This window comes from Hemitrygon akajei, chromosome 22 (assembly GCF_048418815.1).
Source record: "Hemitrygon akajei chromosome 22, sHemAka1.3, whole genome shotgun sequence".
In the NCBI taxonomy this organism is placed as follows: Eukaryota; Metazoa; Chordata; class Chondrichthyes; order Myliobatiformes; family Dasyatidae; genus Hemitrygon; species Hemitrygon akajei.
This window is the reverse complement of record NC_133145.1, coordinates 38,355,350-38,381,994: the sequence shown is the minus strand read 5'-3', so window position 1 is coordinate 38,381,994 and position 26,645 is coordinate 38,355,350. Positions and strand designations below refer to the sequence as shown.

At 39.1% G+C, this 26,645-nt stretch overlaps 1 protein-coding gene across 3 annotated transcripts in view; it reads left to right on the top strand.

Annotated features, from left to right (window-relative positions):
* stx8 (syntaxin 8) overlaps positions 1-26,645 on the top strand; it is a 184,129-nt gene that overhangs the window by 11,671 nt on the left and 145,813 nt on the right. For all 3 annotated transcript variants that reach the window (XM_073026020.1, XM_073026023.1, XM_073026021.1), the window contains exons 3-4: positions 14,580-14,674; positions 16,452-16,562. In XM_073026020.1, the coding sequence (XP_072882121.1) occupies positions 14,580-14,674; positions 16,452-16,562 (206 nt within the window). The remainder of the gene's footprint in view (positions 1-14,579; positions 14,675-16,451; positions 16,563-26,645) is intronic.

Genomic DNA, 26,645 nt, shown 5'->3' with positions numbered 1-26,645 from the left:
CTTAATTTTTTAATATTTATATATTGACTATATTTTGCAATTTGTTATTATTATATATTGCAATGTACTGCTGCCGCATAACAACACATTTCATGACGTATGCTGGTGATGTTGAACCTAGTTCTGTTCCAGCACATTGTCACTGTAATTGACTTGTTTAAATGCGCTCATGTCAGGCTCGTCCAGATGCTCGTTCATGAGATGCTCAGCATGGGACTCGAGTAACTCCTTGTGATCGTTCTCTTCAACATCCACATTTCCCATCTGCAGTCCCAGAATCACTGGCTTATTGTGAGTGATGCTTCGTTTAAAGCCAATGAAATTGCTTATTCCTCCTGTAAATGAATTATTCCAAAAAATGTTAATGTGGTAAACTGAAACTTCGTCCCATGCAGCACCTACAAAATGAAGAGCATCTATTATGTTGGAATTCTTCCAAAACTCTGGGACAGAAAGCTTCCCTTCATTATTTCCTACACAGGAGTCCAAAATGCCTCAAGGGGATGATAGGCCTTCAAGGAATGTATAAAACCCTGGTCCATCTGCTATGTGATTGATATAATTCACAATGGCAGGAACACCACTTTGATATTCAGGCAAAAGGCCTCAGTTCAGATCACCAGTTCTGTTGTCCAAATTAAGGGGAATACCAAAAGTCATATTCTCTTTTCCACAATACTTCATCATGAACACAAAATAGTACATAAATCACTTGGAAGATTTCTTGAGGTGTGATTTCCAGGTACCATGGAGACAAGACTTCAAATATTTATCACCTGCAGATTCAATTATGATGAACAAGCAATGGTTAACTTGTGAATTGACTTCAAAAGAGTTAGGCAGTCCTTTGAAGCCTTAAAGCCAGAAGTACTTTTCTCATTGTCAGAGGTGTGGGTTCCTGATGACATCCATCTTCAGTACAGATGCTGCAATGTGTCTGGAAATGCCTTAGTAGTATCAATGTCAGCATTCTTAAATACCTATGTTCTTAAAGCTGTTCTGTGCCTGCAACCAATGAAACGAACCACAAATTGCATTAAAGTGACCTTGATTTACACTGGTTCTTGTAGAAGTGTTGTCTTCCTCGTCCTCCTTCATGCCTTCATAGAAACAGTGCTTCTGCTGGTTATTATGATCTTCGTCACCCACTCTCCATTATCTCTGTTGCTTTGCTGTACTGCCACGTTAGTTGTTGTTGCCCTCCGTGTGTTGTGGCACATTGGGCGACAACCTTGCTGTTTCTTTAGCATCTGTCTGTTTTTTTCTTTAAGAGGCTCGGTGCTTAACCCAACACAGATGGAAAGCGTGCAAGAAGCCGGCGGGATTCGAACCTGGGACCGTTCACCTCGAAGTCTGATGTGGTGGCCACTACACCACCGGCTGGCTGGTGCCACATTAGTTTTTGTGTTAAACTTTTTTATTGTAGGCTTCTCAGTTGTGCTGATCTCATTACTCTTTTTGCAGGGTAGAACATAAATCTATTAACTTTACTAAAAAGAGTTGAGACTTAACTGTGCTCCTCTCTGTTGAAGTAAATGGAATGACTGAACCTGTGGCTTGTCTTTGCTGGTGTAGGCAGATCACACAGTGCAACTAGTGGCTGTGGACTTCACAAGGAGTCTAAGAGTCTGGAAATCATGAAGAACACTTCTCAGGAAGCTTAAGATTTCCAAGTTCACACAGGAGTCCCGAGTTTCCTGAAGCAGATGAGAGGAAATGCCAACTGTTCATGAGAAACTGTCAGCATTTCTTATGAAAATCTTGGCCAATGAAAATCCAAATGTGCAATCCCAAGTCTAACTAACAACAGGCACTATGAAATAATGTGCTGCAGAAAGTTATAGCTCAATATGTTTCTCGCCAATAGGTTAAGCTGCTTTGGTGCCTCCATAATTACCTTTCAGTCTGCTGTAAAAGGAAACAGTGCTCATCAATAACTAGTTCATCTGGGAATGTTTTATTCCTGTTTGAATGTTCTTTCTTATTTAGTTGACCACCGTGATGATATTAAAATGGGGGCAAATTTTTCATTTTCTCAGAATTCTGCCTCTCCACCAGTATTCCAAGCAACAGCTGTGATGAGGGTTTAATCATATGTTTTGTCATTTTCTGGGATTTCAGCCATTAATATTTATGGGAAATGATGGTTCAGACATTAATTGTAGCTTACGGTATGTATATGGCAATAGTTATTCCATTAAACTGGCGCTCAGAATATGTTTTGTATCATTGCTTCATTCCCAGACTCCTTAGAAATACAGCGTGAGCTCTGCTGAGTCAGAAGCCAATAAGGGCCATCCAGTTTGAATTGAACTAATAATTAAAAACAGAGATCAGAAATGCATTAGACTGATTTCATTTTTCTCCTTGAATGCCAGTGCCTTTTTGATATTAGGCTGATTGTTATGTTCTGTTTGATAATACTCTTGTGAACTACCATGACACTCCTTATCACTTCAATGGCACTACGTAGATACAAGTGAATGATTGTAGCTGCTGACGTACAGAAGACGGAAGCAGCACGCATGTTTTAAGTTCTGTATGACATGTAATTGAAGTACTTCCTATCTATATTTTGCGCTTTTCAAAAGTAAAACAAACACCCCTCGAAGAGATCTTGTAGAAACTGTGGACAGATGCTTTCCAGGCGAGTACATCCTGTACGAGAGTTTGCCGCACTGCTGGAAAATATTAACATCACTTAGATCTTTAAAAGAATTTGCTTGTAAGTAGTACCAAGTGACTGCAGTATTAATGTAGCGTAACATGTGTGCTGGTTAAGCTGAACAGGACAGCTGATCAGAGTCTTATCTTTTAGAGGTTCATTTTATTAAAATTATACATGCCTTTTCATTCAGTAATGCATCTTAGAGGAATATGTTGTAATTAGCTTGCGGGATTCTTGTCATCCAAGTTTCCAAATATGCTGAATGACTGAGAAGAATGAAAATTTTGATCAATGATTTGTTTTTTTGGGGTTGTTGCAAGTTGGAAGCCTGAAAGAGTTTTCAAAACATTCTGTTTACCTTCATAACAGAATAAGTTAAAAATGGCAAGAAAGCAAGAAGGACTGGGCAGAGTGCAACATCAGGAAACTAATCACCAGCACAGATGAGAACGTATCTGACAGTAATGTGCTTTTAAGATATTTTTGATATCACCAAGAATTTAGTCAAAGGGTGCAAGTTTGCATTAAAATTTCCACATTTTCTCCATTTGATGGTTAATTACCTTTACACCAGGTGTATCTCTTCTGTTCCTTTTGAAAATAGTGACATGGGTTCTTTCACACTCTGTCAGGAGTGCACTGGAGTACTGTAGTAGCTTCTTAAAGTCCACTTCTAGACTCCACATGCACTCGACCAGTCTGCTTAGAATTACCTAAAATTTATAGATAATAGGTTCAGGAGTAGGCCATTCAGCCCTTCGAGCCAGCACCACCATTCAATGTGATCGTGGCTGATCATCCACAATCAGTAACCCATTCCTGCCTTCTCCCCATATACCTTGACTCTGCTATCTTTAAGAGCTCTATCTAACTCTTTCTTGAAAGCATCCAGAGAATTGGCCTCCACTGCCTTCTGAGGCAGAGCATTCCATAGATGCACAACTCTCTGGGTGAAAAAGTTTTTCCGGAACTCCGTTCTAAATGGCCTACACCTTATTCTTAAACTGTGGCCTCTGGTTCTGGACTCCCCCAACATTGGGAACATGTGTCTTGCCTCTAGCACGTCCAGTCCCTTAATAATCTTATATGTTTCAATCAGATCTTCTCTCATCCTTCCAGATTCCAGTGTGTACAAACCCAGTCGCTCCAATCTTTCAACATATGACAGTCCCACCGTCCCGGGAATTAACCTTGTGAACCTACGCTGCAATCCCTCAAGAGCAAGAATGTCCTTCCTCAAATTTGGAGACCAAAACTGAACACAATACTCCAGGTGTGGTCTCACCAGGACCCTGTACAACTGCAGAAGAACCTCTTTGGTCCTATACTCAACTCCCCTTGTTATGAAGGCCAACATGCCATTAGCATGCCGCTATCTGAGGAATTTCTGTTTGGATCCCACAGCGGGTTACATCTGCTGCAGGAACTGAGAACCTGTTACAGAGATGCAGACAACAGTACAACACAGAAGTTGGGTTCCTCTTTAAAACAATATTTCGCACTAGATTCGTTTGTTAATTGTTTATAATTTGTCAGTTTAAGGTGACGTTTAAACACTACTGAAATTCAAGTAAATAATGATTTTAAAAACAGAGAAACATAAACTAAGTTTTAAAAATCATTATATACTTGAATTTCAGTAGTGTTTAAATGTCACTTTGAAGTATGAAAAATACATCCTGCAAGACCGCACAGTTCCATTGCCTCTCCCATATTGCAGGTCAGTCAGCATCTGTGGAAAGAGAAACTGATTATAAACATTGACCGTGTTTCTCTGTGCAGGGTTGCTGCCTGGCCTGTTGAGTGTTTTCAGAATTTGTTTTTATTTTCTCAGATATCCATCATCAAAATGTTTTGCTTTTTGACCTTCATCTAGAAGAACAAAGACACTATACTGATTTACTGATTTATTGTAATTTTGCCATGAATGCTGAATCAAAGTATTAAAAAGTTCCCCTATTTAATGATGGTACCTTAGCTGAGCCTGCATGGTAATGACTTTATTTTTCCATTTGGCAACCTTGCTTCCTTAACGCTAATTTAACAAAAATTACTTATCACTGTATTTTCAGTTTTTCATTTGACCTAGCCTCCATAGGATTCTTGGGGGAATACTTCAGATACTCTTTAATTGTTGAGTGATGAATCACTTTTTGCCTCACCCCTAAGCAGCCAGTCCCATGGTTTTAAAGTTATGCTCCGTTATTCTGGATAGTTTTACATTGTAAAAACAGGTTTCTTTCTACCTACCACATCAAAGCTGTCAATATTTTAGATAGATAGATAGATAGATACTTTATTCATCCCCATGGGGAAATTCAACATTTTTTCCAATGTCCCATACACTTGTTGTAGCAAAAACTCATTTTAACACCTTTATTAGATTATTTCTTTATCTTTATTCAAGGAAAGATGAGTGTTCTGCGCAACCTTTCCATATAGTTTAACCTCTCAAGCTTCAGTATCATTCAGCATGATGCCCCTTGAACGTATGGATTCCAATTGAAAGTGACTGAGTATTAGCTTCCCAAGGGCAACAAAAGACAGGCAACAAATTGTTGACATGAATAGTGAGAAACTGTGACCAATTTAGAGAAAAAAATGGGATTTACAACCTATCTTCAAAGTGTACTACCTTTTTAAAAGAAGGCTTAGTTATAAATCCTTAGTATCAGCGATAATCTTTGTTTCTATCTCCAAGTTCTGAGTTGCCTTAAAGACTGAGTACGTATATACATTATCTGCAGAAATCACCAACCAAACAGTACATCACTCTGATATAATTTAATGTTCTGTTTTTATTTTGATTATATGTATACTAAATAAAAATGAGGTAAATTGTCATTGTGAGTGATGAATTTATTGGACGATTAAATATCCTGAAAAGTGATGTAGTTATGATTAAGTATCCTGTTAGGATAACTGATCTTTTGAGAAAACAGTCTTACTTTTTTACTATTTCATAACTTGGCTTAACAACTGGCATCTCTTTGTGTGTTACATCTTAAACTTATTCAAATTAAAGCAAATCATTCTCCTGAGGCACAGGAGGTAAGAAAAGTAAATTTCAGTCTAATGTTATGTGTATTTTGATGTGGAATTAGATAAAATTTGCACCACAGAAACAGGCTATTGAGTCTTAAGCTGCACCTTACATTGTTTTACTCATCCACGCTATTTCCACAAAAACATCACGTGGTAGCTGACTTCACATTCTATCAGTCTCTGGCAACGATTTCTCTTTAAAAGGCTATTTTGGAGTGAATCTCATTATTGAAGAACTCACAGATGGAAATATATTTTTGTATCATATCTGGTGAGCTCTTAACAATTTTAAAGATGCCTTAATCAACGTATTTCAAAGAATAGTAGAAATACACAGCAAACCAAATTAACAACAGAAAGCCAAATTATCTTTTAAATCCTTGGCATCACTTCTATGAAACTGAATTTTTAAGTGTTTCTTATGATCTAATCAGTCTTGCCTTCCTGTTCATGTACACTAGATGTCTCTGTAAGCACCTCTACAGATCACAAGAAGCTGCAGGGACTTGCTAAATTACAAAAGACTGGAATAACAGAAATCCAACCTTGCACAAATTCGCCTATCAATGGCTAAGTGATTTTTCAAGATAGTAACTTGTTTTATAGTATTCATTTACAACTATATACATTTTGGGTCCATTAAGTGACTGACTCAATCGCCCAAAGTTTCATAGAATTAGTTACAAAGATATAATAAAAACAAATTAGTGTTTAACTGAGTAACAAATTATGTTTATAAATACCATTTATGTTTGTAAATGAAATAAAGAATAAATTAGAACAAACAAATAAACTGTTCTTGGGCTTCCAGCTGGGTACAGGTATTGATTATAGCCAATGTTTGAATGACAAACTCTGCCATCTTTTTCAGGGATGATGCCTGGGCATGTCTAGTCTGGTGGTATTTATAGCCCCTATAGTCTCTCTCTCCTGACTTTGTTAGCCCTCATTCAATCAGTTTTCTGCTCTCTTACCTTGTATTCCTCTAGTTTTATTTCAATGGCTTCCTTCACTGGGCAGTCCCAAAAATCATTGGTGCAGCTCAGTACCATTGCTGCTACAGTGCTATAAAACTTGAATAAAGAAAAAGATAAAACCATATCACTTTCCAATAGTTATCGACAGAGTAATTCATCCAGTTTATGCTATCTTGTTCTTTTGATTGACTGTACATGAACAGAATCAGTGCATACACCTAGTGCAGATAGGTGCCATGCTATCTTGGCAAGGACCTGAAATTTAAAAAAAATTAAAAATCAAAATGATCAAAAATCACTGCTTTTTGAATCTGCATTTGTCAGCCCAAATGGATAATATAACACAAGCACGCTCAACTGTAACTATTTAAATACTGATCTAACAGCCACACAAGTACATGCGACTGACGTTAGTTAGAAACTGTTCAGTAACAGTCTCCCGTCCCAATTAAGTGACATACTGTCCCAAATAAAAAGGAATCCCAGCTATTTTCTTGATCTGTGTTTGTTTTTTAATTTTTGGCCCAAATAAGCGGCTGCCACAATTAACCAGAATCCACTGTTTATGTTTCATTAGTTTAATTGTGGGTCGTGTTAGGGTGAAAATAAAAGATATTCAATTAAATAAAAGCACTGGAAGTGTTTGAAGAACGCTACAAGAAAACGGGCATTTCTGACTTGCTGATAAATCAGCTTAGAGACAGTTCACCAAGATGGAAACCTTATGTAACCCGGGACTGCCTGTACTTAGGTTTTAAGTAGTTAATTTGACATTCCACATGTGCAGTTTTCCAACCTTGCAGCTTCATGATACTGTAACCTATCCCAAAGATTAGTAAATTAGTTATGTTTACAGGCCAACAATTAACTGTTGTTCCCATTTTCTTGGTTAATCTTTGAGGGAGTGATGCATTTGATTGATATGAATATTTCAAGATGTTATTAAAGAAACAAGATCTTTTAAAGTTAAAAATTGGCTTTATTCATCTCAACCCAAACCCATAAATCTTTGCAATGTACTAGAATTACAAACCTGGAGGAAACCTGTATAGTCATATGGACAACATACATAATCCTTACAGACGGAGTTGGGAATTGAATCCGATCTGGCACTCTAAGGCATTACACTAACATCTATGCTACCATGCTGTATTTAGATGATGACTGTACTTTTCACTTGTTTTGAAGTGATGAATCCTACACAAAGTCATATTGTCCTTTTTTCTGGAATGCAAAGCAAAGGTTTCAAAAACAGGACACATAATCTGAGGCTGCTCTCTAAGTAAGTTCTTTCAGTATCTTTACCTCCCTATTATCCAGAAGATGAAGATACATAATGATCTGGCTGTTTAGATTCACAATTGGCTTGTCCATATAAGGTTAAAGGTAATGATGGATATATTTAATCTGTCTTAAGGTCTGTGACTGACGGCGTTCTGCAAGAATACGTGCTTGGATCTTAGCTGTTTGTAATATATATTAATGTCCCAGATGAAAACATAAATGGGTGGGTTGGTAAGTTTGCAGACAATACAGAAAGATGGATGGTGTTATGGACAGCAAAGGGGACAGTCAGTATTCAATGGGATATCAATCAGATGTGATCGGAGAAATGGCAGATGGAGCTTAACCTGGCCAAATGTGAAGTGTTGCACTTTAGGTGATCAAATGTGAAGGTACATTGTTAATGGCAAGGCCATTAACAGTGTTGATTTTCAGAGAGATCTTGGGGGTCCAAGTCCATACCTTCCTGAAAGTGCCCACACAGCTTAAAGGAACAGTCAGGAAGGCTTATGGCATATTTGCCTTTATTAGTTGAGGAATTAAGTTCAAGATTTGGGAAGCCATGTGGTAGTTTTATAAAACTCTTGCATCTGAAATATTGCATTCAATCCTGGTCGCCCCATTTTGGGAGGGATGTCAAGGCTTTAGAGGAGGTTTGCTAGGATGCTGTTTGGATTACTGGGCATGTGCTGTAAAGAGAGGTTGGACTATAAGGAGTTGTTTTCTCTGGAGTGGTGGAAGCTGAGGGCAGATCTGATAGAGAATTTTAAGATAAAGAGAGGCATAGATGGAGGAGAAAGCCGATATATTTTTCTAATGTCAAATACCAGAAAATGTGGTTTTAAGGTGAAGGGGGTAAGTTCAAAGGAGACGTTGTATCCAGAGATACCGGCCACGTGACAGATGCACTGCCACCTGACTGGTCGGAGGACACACCACATGCCAATCAGCATTTGGTCCCTCCCAACTAATCAATGCACACCTAAATTATTGGTCACCTTAATTAGATTATCTCGCCCAGCCCCATGCTTTAAAAGGTGAGACTTGGCCTTGACTCGCCCTCTCTTACAGACCACCACATTGGAGGTAAGTGCATTGATTTATGCTTGGGAAGGTCTATCGTTTGTCCTGGTAAGGGAGCCGCAGCTATCCAAGGTCAAGGGGGATAGCTGTTGTAGTGCTTTTCCCTTGTTCTTTGTATGTGTAACTGTACCCTGTCCCCACACCGCTTCCTGTGTATTGTAGTTGCTTGTGTTGACCCGACTTCCCCTTTTAATAATAAATTCCTTATTATTAAAACTGTGTGTGTCCAGGCCTCCACTGTTGAGACTCAAAGAACCAGTTACTTCCATCACAACAGATGTGTAGGGCAATTTTTTTCCACTTAGAGAGTGATGGATGCCTGGAATGTGCTGCAAGGGGGCTGTAGTGTCAGCACTTAAATAGGCTCATGAATGTGCAGGAAATGGAAGGATCTGGACATTGTGCAGGTAGAAAGGATTGGTTTAAATGGGTATTTGATTACTAATTTAATTAGTTTGGCACAATACTGTGGGCCAAAAGGCCTGTTACTATGCTATACTGTTCTAGGTTAATTGTAGTTGGAGCAAAGGGAAAATCTTCATCAACATCTTTCAATACTACTTCTTCTTAAGCCCGTCACCCCTACTGACAGCATCTCACCAGGATTCTCTGTCCTGGGCCAGTCTTTCAAGTCCAACTGTAGCCCATCTATACGTATTCTAGGTGAAGATCCTTCTCCTCCCAGGGAGGAGGTCTTTGGAGCTTCTGTTGGCATTTCTGTAGTACTGTGTTTTTACAGAATGGTTTTAGCCCCATGCTCAAGTGTTTCATTGTTTGCCTATGTTAAATTTCTTCAATTGATCTTTTAACTTTAGAGCAAATAAAATTAAAAAAAAAACATTGGATTTGCAATTCAGGGTGCCAATTGCAAAGTAATTTGTAGCATGTGAAAATCTATACTTCAATTCACAATTGTTCCTTTTCACGCCTTATGGCACATTGGGCGACATTTTTGCTGTTTCCATAGCATTTGACTTTTTTTTTATGAGGTCGAATTGCTAGCTCAACACGCAACCTAGCATGGATGAAATGCGTGTAAGGAGCTGGCGGGATTTGAACTCTGAACAATTCACTTGAAGTCCAGTGCTGATGCCACTACACCACCAGTTGGCTATCAATTCACAATACACAAATTTAACAACTCTTTCTGAGAAGATAACAATGTTGTTTTCTGTGTGAATTTATTTTGGACATAATACTGGATTTGAATTGAATCTTATTTATCCTGCTGTTGCAAAATTTGGTTCAGTTTTATTCATTGGCTGTTGCCAAAATGTTTAGGTTTTTTTTTTATTGTGACAGAAGTACTTGGCAAGTAAAGAAGATTTTGCAATATATGTACTGTGTTTTCTCTTGGGTATTTTAACCACAGTTCAACACATCTATTAAGTGATAAGGCTTTGCCAATGTCTTTTCTAAAATGATCATCAAAATGTATTGTTTAATTAATAGTTTGTGATTTGATGATACTTTATCAGTGACAAAAAATAATAAATTGAACTGGAAAACTGCTGAATGAAAATCAAAGTAATTTGCTCTGATCTCAGAAAATATACTGGGGTCAGTCTGACTTCACCTCTGTAGCGCTAGGATTCCATTTTCTAATCATTGAGGACTTGATATTGAGGGTCTCTGAGACTCATTTTAGATGAGGTTTAAGGTTATAATTTTTGATTCTCTTAACAATAACATAATTGGGTGGGATTTAAAGAAAGGCACTACTTTCCAAGTTCTGTCACAGCAAGAGGTTGCTAAGAGAGGAAAAATCTGCATTATGTGCATCGGGTCCTGGGAACAGCTAGCCAGTTACACCCCAAAGTGGAGGAAGAACTTTCAGGATTACAGTAAGAACCTCATACCCAGGAGGACTTCTAACTACATCATTAAGAGTGCAGGCAGCCAACCATTTCCTAACTTAGCATTGGTCTAATCTGCCAAGCATTTCTTGGGCCTTTGCACTATTGCTTATCATTAATGCAGAATAGATTATCTGGTCATTTTAAAGACAATGTCTCCAGATGCAGGGTAATCCCAGTTCTATAGGTTCTGAGGTTACTGATGTGTAGGACCTCCAGAATTTTTGTGATGAATCAAGTGGCAGGTTTCGTCAGTGCTCATTTGGGAGGTGATGCATTTCCTGCACCATTTATGTGAACTGTTGTACATTGTAAGGTCATCACTACCAATCTGAATGCCCTTATTCTACTTCTGGTTGATATTGGCCCCTGATTTGTCAAAGCATATTCTGGAGTAATATTGTCTCATTCCCAGGTTTTCTTTTAATCGCAGTTATACTTTCTGTTAGCTCATTTTTACCACAATCAGGCCACTGACTGGTGTGTTCACTGACAAATGGAATTGTTCATTCATTGTACTTTAGAAACAGTTTGGTACCCCTTGATCTACATTCTGAGAACAAAGTTTAAATTTTGCTTGGTTTACATTTATCGCTGGGGCAGTTATATGGTTGAAGTCTATTGAGAAAACTCTTTCCAAGTAGGTCTTTTGTGTTCATTGCTTTTCAACTAAACTGAAACCCTTAACCCCTATATACGATATAAATGACTTTAGCCATTCTTTTCTCATTATCTTCTTGATCCTCTACTGCAATAAATTTGCTTCAGAGAGAAATTATGTAAATCAGTTAAAAATGGAAAAATCAAATAATAGGAAGAAATTTAATGCATATGTGTTTAGCATTTATATTACTGCACTGTAGAACTATTTTCCTTTTTCAGCCAACAGTAAAGTTTAAAGTTGCCTGAAAGTCTGACGGTGTTCTTTGCCATAGCCTATATGACATGATTTATGATTTGGGCTGGATCATCTGACTTGCAGACTGGCATTATAGGGGTAAATGCTGGTACTTTTTTTTTGCAGTTGGTAGCTAGTTACATTGGTGACGTTGCTTATGTGAATCCAAACTAGCCACCTTCCAACTGCCATTCACTGACAAAGTCTTCACTTTGCCACCAGGGAGCAAACATTTCCTGATCTCTATATCTTCGGGTAGTGCAACTGAGAATTCTCCATGCAGTTGGACAACTGGACAGCAGTAGTACTGAGCCTGGGTGTAAGATCTCTTATTTGATCTGGGATTCATAGGGTTGAGGAGTTGAGAGGGTGGGGTGGAAAATTAATTCAGTTCACATGTCCATTGAATCATTTGCCCAAAAAGAGATTTTATTGAACAATTAAGTGAAGGCAGAAGTTATCCAGTTTTTTTATTCCATAATTTTTTTTTAAAATCTCAAACCCTACTTCCTTCCAAATGATTGACATAAAGGTCAAAGTGATGTTTCTCGATTGTGTCCATTTTTTGATTAACACAAGCCTAAGGCCATACCCCATCTATAAAAGTGTATAGCAGGAAACATCAACAGGGTTTACATGCGAATTAACTGAAGTAATATCATTAGTGCAAATGAGTGGTTTATGAGTTCTCGTAAAATGCTGATTAATTCTTTCAGGCGTGCTTCATGGGTCAGCCGTCAAATTCAGCTGGGAATTCAGCAGGTTACTGGAGATTCCTGGATGAGCATCAGGGAGAACAGTCTTCTGGCTACATCGTAGACCATTTCTTTTTATGTTATTAGGACCACTTTTTATGTTATATGTCAATGACTTGGATAACAGAATCAATGGCTTGGTGGCACAGTTTGCGGACGATATAAAGATAATGGAGGGACAAGTAATTTTGAGGAAGTAAAGAGGCTACAGAAAGCCTTAGATCAGGGGAATGGGCAAAGAAGTGGCAGATGGAGTACAGTGCTGGGAGGTGTATTGTCATGCACTTTAGTAGACAAAATAAAAGTATAGACTATTTTCTAAATGGAGAGGAAATTCAAAACTCCGAGGTGCAAAGGGACTTGGAAATCCTTGTGCAGGATTTCCTAAAGGTTAATTTGCAGGCTGAATCGGTAGTGAGGAAGGCAAATGTGATGTTAGCATTCATTTTGAGAGGGCTAGAAAATAAAATCAAGGATGTTATGGTGAGGCCTTGTAATATTGTGAGCAGTTTTATATCTGTTATCAAAGAAAGAGTGTGCTGATATTGGAGAGGGTTCATGAAAATGATTCCAGGATTAAAAGGCTTGTTATATGAAGAGCATTTGATTGCTCTGGGCCTGTACTCACTGGAATTCAGAAGAATGGAGAGGAGAAATTTCTTCAGCCATAGAGTTGTGAAACTCTGAAATTTTTTGCAACAGACAGCAATTAGGACAAGTCAACACAAAGTACACTGCAGATGCTGTGGTCAAATCAAGACGTACAAAAATGCGGGATGAACTCAGCAGGTCGGGCAGCATCCGTTGAAAGAAGCAGGTATATAGGCCAAGTCATTAGGTATATTTTAAGGCAGGGATTGGTAGATTCTTGAATAGTCAGGGCATGAAGGGATATGGGGAGAAGGCAGGGGATTGGGGCTGAGAGGAAAAATGGCTCACCACATTCGATGAGCCAAGTGGTTTAATTCTGCTCCTATATCTTATGGTCTTAAGGTCTCACCCAATGTCTGGATTATTCAATGTATCATTTTTTTCTGGAATTAATCATTGGTTTTACATTGACCAATGTATTGATTTTGCTGAGAAGGCATTTAATGTATTGCTGAATATATACATAACTTTCTATCTAAGGTTTTTGTTTGTCCTAATAGTAAAGCAGTCTGCATTACAATTTAGTGAATATTCATTCACTTTTCAAATTGAAAAATGAAATAAATTCAGAGTTTTCTTAAAATGCACATTGACAAAGAGAAAAACAGTTATTGTTCATTGACAAAATATAATATTGCAATATAAGGTAAATTTCATTTCCCTTTTAGAAAATTTCAGTCTCTATGATAGTGCACACACAAAATACACTGCAGATGCTGTGGTCAAATCAACACATACAAACAAGCTGGATGAACTCAGAAGGTCAGGCAGCATCCGTTGACTGCTTGTTTCAACGGATGCTGCCTGACCTGCTGAGTTCATCCAGCTTGTTTGTACGTGTTCTATGATAGTGCACCTTGTGTTACATAAATTGATTAATCTTGTGAATTCCTGATTTTAGAATGAAGACTCTGATAATATTTTGTTATTCACTCTGTATGAAAACACACTTGAATATTGTATGGCCTGAGCTCAGCTGTTTTTTATCTGTCCCTGGAGGTGTACAGAAGATGAGTTATTAATGAATTGGCTGGAGATCATTGTTCGTTATAGCCAAAAATTCAAGAGTTAAAAGGTTGAACAATGCATTGGCTGGTCATATAGTTGTTTTCTCAAATTTTACAAAGATCGTTCATATTTCTTCTTTATTTATTTTGGTCTTGGGCTTAGTATATTCTAACTCGATGCCAAATAACAGAAATACTTAATTGTGGAATGTATTTCATTGAAAAGACTGTAAAATGTTCTTCAAAATTTCATTTGTCCTTTTTTTAACATATTCATGTTTGTTGAAATATTGATGAATGGATTTCAGAAATGAGTTTCCAGCCAACAATTTATTTTTTTCCTTTCCACCACCAGTTAAATTTGATGATTCGGGCATCTCTGCAGAGACTCCAAGACCAGATTAACCAGCTGAAAGATTCTTTGTTGCGAAGTTTGTCAACCCGCCAAATGTATCCTTTTAAAAGCTTTTCCTTTTTGTTGAAATGTAGATCCAATTTATTGAAATGTATTGAAATATGAAGTGTGTTTTTTATTAAGGGAATGGCAAAATATGATTAAATCGTTTTTGTAAACCTATCTTAAAGAATTTTTAATTCTAAAATATAAAAATAATTGTCTGTGTTTTTAATGCAAATTTTCTAAGCCTCATTCTTTCTGATGATGGTCAAGTGTCAAAAAAATTAATGACAAGCTGATATCTGATCTTTTAATTAAGCATACTTTCATTATAGATGTATAATTGTAAGTTTGTCAATTAATACAAAATTAACAGATGCTCAGACATCCGAGAAGCATAGATGGACAAAATACACTGTGAGACTATGTTACTGCCAGATACATTCGCTTGAGGTTTGGATTTCACTTGACATACAAATTCAGAGTAGGCTGTTCAGTCACTCTAGGGTGCTCCACTATGTATGTAATGCCCGATTAAATAAATAAACAGAATTAGTCTCTGTCACAAAAGGTCAATAATAGGTAGCGGTATGATGTATTATTTTGATAGGATTATGTTTTTAAATTTACTGCCTGAAAAAGCAAGGAAATTAGGTTCAATAATATATTTCAGTGGATTTGAATAAGATCTACTAGAGAATATCTGAAGGTTTTTGAGGAAATAATAGGGGAATGGAATTATCAGCACACATAAAATGCTGGAGGAACTCAGAAGGCCAGGCAGTATCTATGGAAAAGAGAACAGTTGACATTTGGCGCTGTGAGCCTTCATCAGAACTGGAGGAAAAAAAGACGGAGTCAGAATGAGAAAGTGGGGGGGGGGGGGGAGGTGGGGAGGAACCACAAGGTGATGGATGAAATTGGGAGGGGTGAAGTAAAGAGATGGGAAGTTGATTGTTGAAAGAGATACAGAGCTGGAGAAGGGGGAATCTGATGGGAGAGAATGGAAGCCCATGGAAGAAAGAAAAGGGGGAGAAGCACCAGAGGGAGGTGATTGACAGGTAAGGAGATGAGGTGAGAGAGGAAATGGAATGGTGAAGTCGGGGGGGGGGGGTGGGAACATTGAGAAATCAATGTCATGTCATCAGGTTGGAGGCAACCTAGACGGAATCTCACTGGGAGATTCTGCTTTTTCTGTAGGTGCTCAGCGAAGCGGTCTCCTAATCTGTGTCGGGTCTCGCTGATATGCAGGAGGCCACACCTGGAGCACCGGATACAGTAGATGACCCCAACAGACTCACAGGTGAAGTGTCGCCTCACCTGGAAGGACTGTTTAGGGCCCTGAATGGTAGTGAGGGAGGAGGTGTAGGGGCATGTGTACCACTTGTTTCACTTTCAAGGATAAGTGCCAGCAGGAGATCAGTGGGGAAGGACAAATGGACAAGAGAGTGGCGCAGTGAGCGATCCCCGTGGAAAGCAGAAAGTGGGGGGGGGGGGGGGTGGTGTTGGTGGAGGGTAAGATATGCTTCTCGTGGGATCCCTCTGGAGATGGCAGAAGTTATGGAAAATTATGTGCTGGATGCGGGGGCTGATGGGGTTGTTGGTGTGGACAAGAAGAATCCTACCCCTGGTGGAGGGCTGGGAGGATTGGGTGAGGGTCGATGTGCACAAAATGGAAGAGTTGTGGTTGAGTGCAGTGTTGATGGTGAAGGAATGGAATTATTTCGAGTAACTTTTAAAAAGCCAGCATGGGTAAAATAGAGTGAATGGCTTTCTTCTATGCTGTATAAAGCTATGGTTTTATCACATTCTTTAATGATACATACTCAGTACACAGCTTGAAGCAGACAGACGTCAAAACATGGTGGATGATTTGTTAACAAGAGAGCGACAACTTCAAACATCCTTCAAGAAAGATGGCACGGAACCTGACATAATGAGGTATGATGTGAATTGAATATGAAGGTTAAAAAAAAATTACATTGTGGAGCACAGTGATTCAAACTGAGAAATCAAATTGTAGAAATCAGTCCAGAAGGCTGCACCAAGTCTAGACAGGAAATGAGGCACTGCTCCTCTGGGTTGAGTTGGCCCTCACTGACTGTACAGGAGGCCACAGACCAGTAGGTTACATTGGGATGGATATTAAAGTGGCAGGCAATAGGAAGCCCAGGGTAGCCCCTGTATACTGAACGCAGGTGTTCCGAAAAGCTATCACCTGTTTGCTTTAGGTTTCTCTGTTGTGGAGAAGACCGCATTGTGAAGAGAAATGTAGTACACTAGATTGGAAGAAGTACGAGTGAATCACTGCTTCACCTGGAAATAGTTGGGTCATTGGTTGTTGCAAGGAAAGAAATTAATGTTCAAAGGAGGACAGGTTAGAGTATAAGAGAGAGGACAAATCAAGACAGTTAATATCATGATAGGGGTGTCAAATGTTCTAGAGAGAAGGCAGGAAAATGAGTTTGAGATGGAAAATAAATCAGTATGATTGAATGGCAGAGCAGACTCAATGGGTGAAATGGCCAAGTTCTCCTCCTATGTCTTGTGGTCTCATTGTTAATGTCATGTCAGTAATTGGCGATGATTAAAACTAGAAAGTTTGATTGGCCAGAGGGAGGTAGGCAGAAGTGTTGTGAGTATTGAAGACGGGTGAAAGGGTCTACAGTTTAGGGTAAAGGCTCCTGACCAAGGTAGTGGGCATGGAGGCAGATGGTCAGAAGAATTCAACACCAATGAGTTCAGAACACATTGATATGGAGACACTGGGGACATAACTAAGGAGAAGAGAGGGGACGCTGGGAAGGGATGGTAAGCATGATGGGGTGGGACTGGTGGAAGAGTTGTGATCTGAAGGAAGTGAAAGGTCTGAAACATTATTGAAACTGTTGCAGTTTAATATTCTTGATGTTTGAATTGGAGAGAAAAGGCATATTGCAGCACCAAAGAAGAAAGTGTAACTGGATAGTAGCGTCTTTGAGACAGAGTGAGTCAGTGTTGTTGAATTCCATGCTTGTGCTGACACATGGAATTGAATGTGGCTCTAACAATGCGCCACATTGGTGCTTTGAGAAATGTTAGATTGTTTGAGCATTCCTGTGATCCTGGTGGGTCTGATTTGAGAAGGGTGGAATGTCAGGTGAACTTCAATTCCATTTTCAAATAATTTTGCACTGATGACAAGTTTTGCACTTCAATTATACACATTGTGATGTCAGCGCTGTGCACCTTGGAAAATTAGATCACATTGCTCTGTGATGCAAAGGTTGTTGGCCCTTTCAGAACAACTAGGCTTGATTTGCAGAACCAGAATGTAAAGGGGTCTCACTGCAGATACCCAAAATTTGCATTGGGAGCCCATCTTAGGAAGGTCTGCGTAATTTTTTACCTGCTCCTCTTGGGGCTTTTCTTCCAGCTGACAAACTCTGGCTGGCACCTCTGCCTCTAGGCCTCATTCTCCCTTGCTGTCCCTGAAATTTGTTCTGTCTTATCTTCAATTCCCAATTCCTTTTGACCCCTCCAGGCCTTGAGCCTTGTATCACAATCTTGACTTTGTTCAATATACAGAATGGACTTGCCTCCTACTTTCCTTTTTACCTATTTTACAGTGGCGCTGTGCGGAAAGAAAAGTGTGTGATGAGATCCTCAACTAGCATCTGACAACATGGGGCCTGGGACATTACTGAAGGTGCCAGCCAGAGTTTGTCAGCTGGAAGAAAAGACCAAAATGTTTACTGTGAGGCAATTGATGAAGGATTGATGCACCTTTGTGGATATTGAAGGATAGCTAGATCAATACTTCCAACTTAGAGATTTATTTTAGAAACATTGTTGTCACATAAATGTTTAAATAATTCGGCCCTTTCCTAAGATAATGTATAATATTTAGAAACCTGTAGTACTTTTTTTGTATAGTCTGACCAGTACAGAGCATGGTACTCAGACTAAGAGTGAAAATTCAGAATGAATGGGGGAAAAAACTTCATTTTTTTGTAGAATACATTTTATGCCTTCTGAATAGCTCGGCTAGCTTCACAGCCCATAGTTGACATCTGAAGTATTCTACAATTGTTTGTTACCTCAGTCAGAGTAGTTTAGAACAGGAAATGTATGAGAGATGATGGAATAGTTGTGATGAGGTGAGGGTGCTCTTATGGGAAAGTTAGGTAAGTACAAAGGGAGAATGGAATAGAAATGTAAGTTGAGATAAAAGTAGGTGAGAGGAGACTTGTGTGGTACAAAAAAAAACTAACTGGGCTTCTTCAGCTGAATGGCCTTCCTGAGTTTTTAACCTTACCTAATTCTGCAAACGTGGCAGCCAGTTAATCAAGTACAGATTAAGCAGTTAGGTAAAAAAAAGATTAATCTTTTTAACATGCTGTTGAAAGAAAGGTGAAGTTATTAAGGACATCAGGAAACCATGCAGTATTTATCAACTAGTTCCATACGTCCACCAAAATTGGAAATTGTTACAAGGACGTGACCATTCTTTTGTAGCATTTCTCACTTTGTAAAGGAAGAAGTACACATGATTGATTTAAGGATGTAAAAAATTTTTAGAAATTTATAATTTATATGCTCAAAGTTAGTGAACTAAAGACATAAATGCACAGTTTTTGCTATTCACAACCTGTAGATAAAATAAATTCACAGCTTTATAGTTAATTAAATCAGTTGCCCAAGGGCACCACAGTAGCATAGTGGTTAGCACGATGCTGTTATAGCTCGGGGCTTTCTGGAGTTCAGAGTTCAATTCTGGCACCATTCTGTAGGGAGTTTCTGTACATCAACCCCATGGAATGCCTGGGTTTTCTCTCTGTTACCTCCCACTGTCTAAAGACGAACTGGGTAGGCTAATTGGTCATTGTAAATTGTCCCGTGAATAGGTTAGGGTTATTCAGGCTTGATGGGGGTTGCTGGGGTGGCGTGGTTCAAAGGACCGGAAGGGTCTACTCCAAGCTGTATCACTAATAAATAATATGTTTCCTATGAATGTCTTGCTTTATTAAATTTAGAAGCTAGTGCTTTAACTAACTTTATATTTTAACAATGAGCATTATTTGTTGCGTGACCATTGAAACATATAGTGAATTGTGTCTTTTGTGTCAAATCAAATCAGCGAGAGATTCTGCAGATGCTGGAAATTCAGAGTAACACACACAAAATACTGGAGGAACTCAGGAGATCAGGCAGCATCTATAGAAAGGAATAAAGTGTCGATGTTTTGGCCGACCCGACTCCTGATGGAAGTTCTCAGCTCTCTTATTACTTCTGATTCCTAGCTAACAATGCAAATACCTTATGTGGACTGACCTCTCCATTGAAGGACAATAATTTTCTTGATTTGAAGCCACTCCATGGCTGCTTTGGCAGTGTGCTTTGGGTTGTTGTCGTGGTGAAAGACGAACTTCCTCCTCATTTTAGGCTTTCTGGCAGGTTCTTATCCAACATCTCTCTGTATTTATCAGTATTCATCTTCCCATCAATCTTGACCAGATTTTCAATCCTTGCTGAAAAGCATCTCTGTAACATGCTACTATCTCCACCATACTTTACAGTAGGAATGGCGTTACCTGGCTGATACGCAGCATTAGATTTACACCACATATACCTTTTAGTGTTAAGACCAATTGAATTCCACTTTAGTCTCGTCCAACCACAATGCCTTCTTCCATATCTTCACATTATCTTCTAAGTGATGCTTTGCAAAGTCTCATAAAAACCCTTTTTGTGCAAGGCCTTAGAGATGGTAGAACCAGGAACTTCATCTCCATTTGCAGCCACTGACTTCTGCAGCTCTGTCGGACTGACTGTTGACATCACAGCAGCCTTTCTTAAAAGTGCTATTCTTCTCCGGCAACTAAGTTTTGGGTGGCCTGACATAGGCAATGTGGCTGTGGCTTCATATTTTTTCCTCTCTTTCACAATGAGCTGTATTGATCTCCGAGGTATGTTCAGGGCCTTTGAGATGGTCTTGTACCCTTCCCCAGATTTGTGCTTCTCTGTTATCATTTCCCTGACTTGTCTTGAATGCTCTTTAGTGTTTATTTCGGTTTGGTCTGTTGAAAATTGACCATATTGTTTGACCTTACAGAGAGAGGGGTTATTAATTCAGGCAATCCTCCAATTTTCTACATCGGGTGAGTTGGTAAGATGATATACAGTATTGTACCTGGGGAAGGTTAGCATAGTAATTACAAAGGGGATGAATACTGTTTCAGCCTCTCAATTTTGATTTTTAATTTTTAATAAATTGTTGGCAGGCTTTGAAATTTTTATTTTGACTTGACATGATGCACAATGTTTTGTAGATGAACTCAAAAAACATCCTACTTCAATATATATAAAATTTAGAAAAGACGGTGAAATGTGAAAATAGCTGTGGGGGGCAGAATACTTTTTCAAGGCACTGTAATTATTAATGGTACACAAGCAGGTCAGAGCTGGGGTATTTCTTGTTGAGTTCCATACCTCCTGATATCCAGCTTGTTTCCCTTGTCTACATTGCATAAATTTGGAACATATGCAGGAATATTCTCTATTGCGTGGTTGGGGGCAGCTCCAGCAACACTCAAGAAACTCAGCACCATCTAGGACCAAGTGCCCTGGTTAGTTTCTACCGAGCTACCGTTCTAAATATTTATTCTTTTCATCTACTACCAAAAACAACAAGGGCAGGTATACCAAGAAATGTTAAAATTTTCTAGTTCCCCTTTATGTTGTACATCATTTTGACTTACAAATTTATCACTGTTCATTCACCTACAGTTGCTAGAAAAAATTTATGAACCCTTTGCAATTACCTGTTTTTCTGCATTAATTACTCATAAAATGTCTGATCTTCATCTAAGTCACAATAATAGACAAACACAATCTGCCTGAACTAATAACACTCAAACTATTGTACTACTTCTCGTCAATACTGTCTACACCATTTAAGTGATCACTCTCTAGGTTCTATAAAGTATGTGAACCTCTGGGATAATGTCTTCTACAAAAGCTATTTGGAGTCAGGTGTTCCAATCAATGAGATGAGATTGGAGGTGTGGATTGTAGAGGGCCCCTGCCTATTTTAAAAAAAAAAGACACAGAAAATCAGGTTACTACCAGAGACTGCTCTTCTCAAGAAAGGTCTGTTTCTGTGCACCATGCCTTGATCAAAGCAACTTGCAGAGGACCTTAGAAGAATTGTAGAGATGCCTGAAGCTGGAAAAGGCTACAAATGCATTTCTAAAGATCTGAGTGTTCACCAGTCCACAGTAAGAGAAATTGCCTACAAATGGAGGAAATTCAGTACTGTGCCTACTCTCCCTAGAAGAGGGCGTCCTGCAAAGATCACACCAAGAACTCAACATACAATGCTGAAGGAGGTGATAAAGAACCCAAGGGTAACAACAAAAGACCTGCAGAAATCTCTGTTCATGTGTCCACTATAAAAAAAACACTGAACAAGAATGATGTTCATGGAAGGACACCATGGAGGAAGTCACTATTCTCCAAAAAGAAATTCATTGCTGTACACCTCAAGTTTATAAAAGACCTCCTGGATATTCCACAATGTTCTGTGGCCAGATGAGACAATAATTGAACTTCTTGGCAGAAATGCACACTGCTATATTTGGAGGAAAAAGGGCACTGCATGCCATCACCAAACCTCATCCCAACTGTGAAGCATGGTGGAAGGAGCATCACGGTCTGAGGCTGCTTTGCTGCCTCAGGGCCTGGGCAGCTAGCAATCATTGAGGGAACAATGAATTCAAAATAGTATCAAGGCATTATACAGGAGAATTGTCAGGGTAGCAGTCAGTCACCTGAAGTTTAATAGAAGTTGGATGTTGCAGCAAGATAATAATCCGAAACACAAGCAAATCAACAACAGATGATTTAAAAAGAAGAAAATTCATGTTTTGGAATGGCCAAGTCAGAGTCGAGACGTTAACCGAATTGAGATGCTGTGGCATGACCTGAAGAGAGCTGTTCATGCAAGGTGTTCCAGAAATATTGATGAACAGAAACAGTTTTGCATAGTGGAATGGTCTAAAATTCCTCTTCACTGTTGTGCAAGTCTGATCAGCAGCTACAGGAAATATTTAGTGGAGGTTATCGCTGCTACAGGAGGTTGTACCAGTTATTAAAGGGTTCACATACATTTTCCAACCTGGACTGTGAATGACAAAATGTGTTCAATAAAGTCATGAAAAGTACAATTGCTTGTGTGTTATTAGTTTAGGTAGATTGTGTTTGTCTATTACTGTGACCTAAATGAAGGTCCGGCCGCATTTTATGAGCAATTAATGCAGAAAACCAGGTAATTGCAAGGGGTTCACAAACTTTTTTCATGCAACTGTAAATTATGAAATTCTATCTTAGTATTTTCATCAGAAGGACTGCAATAGTGCAAGCAATAGTCTCAATAGTATTTACGGGTAGGCATTAAATGTTGGCTTTGCCAACACATCATATCCTGAAAAACGAATGCTTAAGATATGTCAATCTTGCAGTCAAGGTTAATGGGAGATCAAGTAATTTCTTGTGATCAGGATGAAGAGAGGAGGATCTAAGGAAGTTTCACCAGGGCAGATTGCAGCACCGAATTTCCTCCGGAGGACTGCTGTTCTCATTCAGTGTTCACATACACCGTTTCCGTCAGTCTACCTCCCCTCATCAAGTTCATGCCTCAGGGAAATATTATTGTGTTAGCTAATGTAATAAACATAATAAACATAAATTTCCATAAACATGGCTAAAATGATAGGTTCATATTATTTCAAAGATTTTATTAAAAACATTTCTATAACTCCCAACATTATTTTTCTCAGGATTAGAACACTTGGCTGAAATTGAAGACACTCTAACGGGATGGGCCTGCAGTCAAGATAAACATTAGCCTATCAAGATAAACAATATTTCAAATTCATCTAACTGTAGTTAGATAATTTTCATTCCATGTTTTAAACAACAGCAGTTTCGTCAGTTATGTCAATCAAAGGTGTTTTTAATATATAAAAAATTTGTGCCTATTTACATTATTTCCTCTCCCTCTCTTTCTGTGTGTCTGCTATATCCCCAATTTGATAAGTTTTATGACCTGCTTTTGATGAGTACCTTTTGAGGTATGAAAATATGAATCATTCACGTGATATTTTAATGTTAACAACTGTGTGATTTTATGTGTGAGAACACGAGGGTAAAACTGGTGAGGGTGAGGCAGGGTAGGAAGCAGATTTTCCTTGTGTATGTGTTCACACAAAAGGTCTTCAGTGGACGTAGTCCTACTGGCTCTCTACTCTGCTCATGACACCACTATTGTTGGTAGAATCTTAGATGGCAATAAGGAGGTGTACAAAAGTGAGAAGTATCAGCTGGTTGAATGGTGTCACAACAATAACCTTGCATTCAACATCAGTTAGACCAAAGATTGATTGTGGACTACAGGTAAGGAAAGTCAGGAGAACATAAACCAGTCCTTGGTGATGGGACTGCAGTAGAAAGGGTGAGCAACTTCAGGTTCAAGGTGTCACATCTTGAAGGATCTATACTGGGCCCAGCACATTAATACAGTCACAAAGAAGGCACACAGTAGCTGTACTTTGTTAGGAGTTTAAGACAATTTGGATGTCAACGAAGATGATTGCAAAATTCTACAGAGGTACAGTGTAGAGCATTCTGACTGGTAGCTTCACAGACTGGTATGGAAGCTCCAGTCCCGAGGATCACAAAAGGCTTCAGAGAGTTGTAAGCTCAGCCAGCTCCATCATGGGTTCAGCCCTCCCAGCTGTTATGGGCATCTTCAAGGGGAGTGCCTTAAGGAAGCGCATCCATTGCTAAGGACGCTCACTATCCGATACATGTTCTTATGACTGTCACCAGGGAAGAGATACAGGAGCATGAAAACACACACTCAATGATTCAGAAACACTTGTTCCCTTCTATCATCAGATCTCTGAATGGTCCATTTACCTATGATCTGTACCTCATTATTCCTATTTTTGTTTGCTTTTACTTTTTTTGTAATTTATAGTAATTTTTATGTCTTTATTTTACTGCTGCAAAACAAGGCATTTAATCTCACCTATGTCCGATTAATAAACAAGAGATCCTACAGATGCTGGAAATCTAGAGCAAAACGCAGGAAGAACTCAGCGGGCTGGGCAGCATCTGTGGAAAAGAGTTCAGTCACAATTTCGGGTCGAGACCCTTCATCAGGACTGGAAAGGAAGGAGGAAGATGCCAGAATAAGGCAGTCTGGGGAGGGGAAGGAGGACAATTTAAAAGGTGATAGGTGAAGCCAGGTGGGTGAACAAGGGGGTTGAAGTAAGAAACTGGGAGCTGATAAGTGAAAAGGCAAAAGACTGGAGAAGAAGGAATCTGACAGGAGAGGAGAGTGGATCATGGGAGGAGGAGGAGCGGTAGTGAGAAGTGACGGGCAGATAAGGAGAAGAGATAAGAGGCCAGAGAGAGGAATTGAAGAAGGGGGCGGGGGAAAATTACCATAAGTTGGAGAAGTCGATGTTCATGCCATCAAGTTGGAGGCTACCTACGTGCAATATAAGGTGTTACTCTTCCATCAAGAGAGTGACCTCATCATGGCAGAAAAGTAAGTCATGGATTGACATGTCGAAGTCAGAATGGGAATGGGGAGGAATTGAAATAGTTGGCCACCAGGAAATTCCACTTTTTGTGCATGGAGTGGAGATGCTCGTCAAATCAGTCCCCAGTCTACGTCAGGTCTCATCAATGTGGAGGAGGCTACATTGCGCCCCAGCTAGATGACTCCAACAGATTTTTAGGTGAGGTGTTGACAAGGACTCTTTGGGGTTCAGAATGGTGGTAAAGGAGCAGATGTAGCTTTATCTCCCAATTTTGTACTTCCTGCACCCATCCGGCTTCACCTATCACCTTCGAACCTGTCCCCCTTCCCTTTCCCCCACCTCCTTATTCTGGCATCTTCCCCCTTCCTTTCCATTCTTGATGAAGAGTCTTAGCCTGCAGCGTCGACTGTTTATTCACTTTCATAGATGCTTCCTGACCTGCTGAATTTCCCCAACGTTTTATGTGCGCTGATCTAATAAATCTGATTTTGATTCTTTTTCTGTCTCTCACTCTTTCTCACAGGAAATCTTTCCTCATTCTTCTTCACGAGTGATTGTATAAGAATGAAATAGGTTGACTTAGCGTGTGTAATTTCAATAAATCAATGAACATTTTAGAGCTATGGTGTGCATGATTGACTGGAGGCATAACAAATGTACACTAGTACATTCGCCTAGTACTAGTGTCAAATACTTGCACAAGCAATGTACTATAGTTTTGGTAGAGATTAAAGCTCGTTCTCCTTACTAATGGAACCCAGCTTCTTTTTCCGGAGAACTCCTCCTTTTGCACCAAAGTGCTTTACCGTCACTTGTGTATTTTCCAACTAACACACAATTAGAGATAGTTTTGTGCTATAAACATGTCTGCTGTGGACAGCCTTGACACTGTCCAAACCGATTTCGCAGAGTTACCCTCACAACTACCAGAGAGAGCAAACTCATCCTGTTAGTCTGTGCTCGATTTGAACCCATATCCCTGAGGTGAAAGGTCTTTGTCTAACCTATCACACTACTCAGTCATTAGTTCTTACTGAGCTGGTTTCATGGTATATTAGTGATCTACTCATGTGGTCTAATCTTATTGTAGCTGTGCCTTGATAGGATAACCCTTACTGTCTTTACTCAAAATAAAAGATAAGTAAAATTCTGTTATTTTAAGAAGTGGTTTCCTGAGATGGTACAAATGAAATAATAGATCCTCAAGTTAGTACACTTCAAATTGTTGATTCAAGACTGACTATCCTCATTTATTTAGATGCCTAATCAAGAAAAGATTCAACTTCAGATTGTCTTTGAGTGACAGTCTGAACGGTAATTATCCTCATCCTGATGTTAAGATGCCTTCAGCAAAGGATGTTATCATATTAATGTGGAGTTTATTTGTTTATTTAATATGCTGTATACTTAACTCAATGGTGAAAAGCAACTG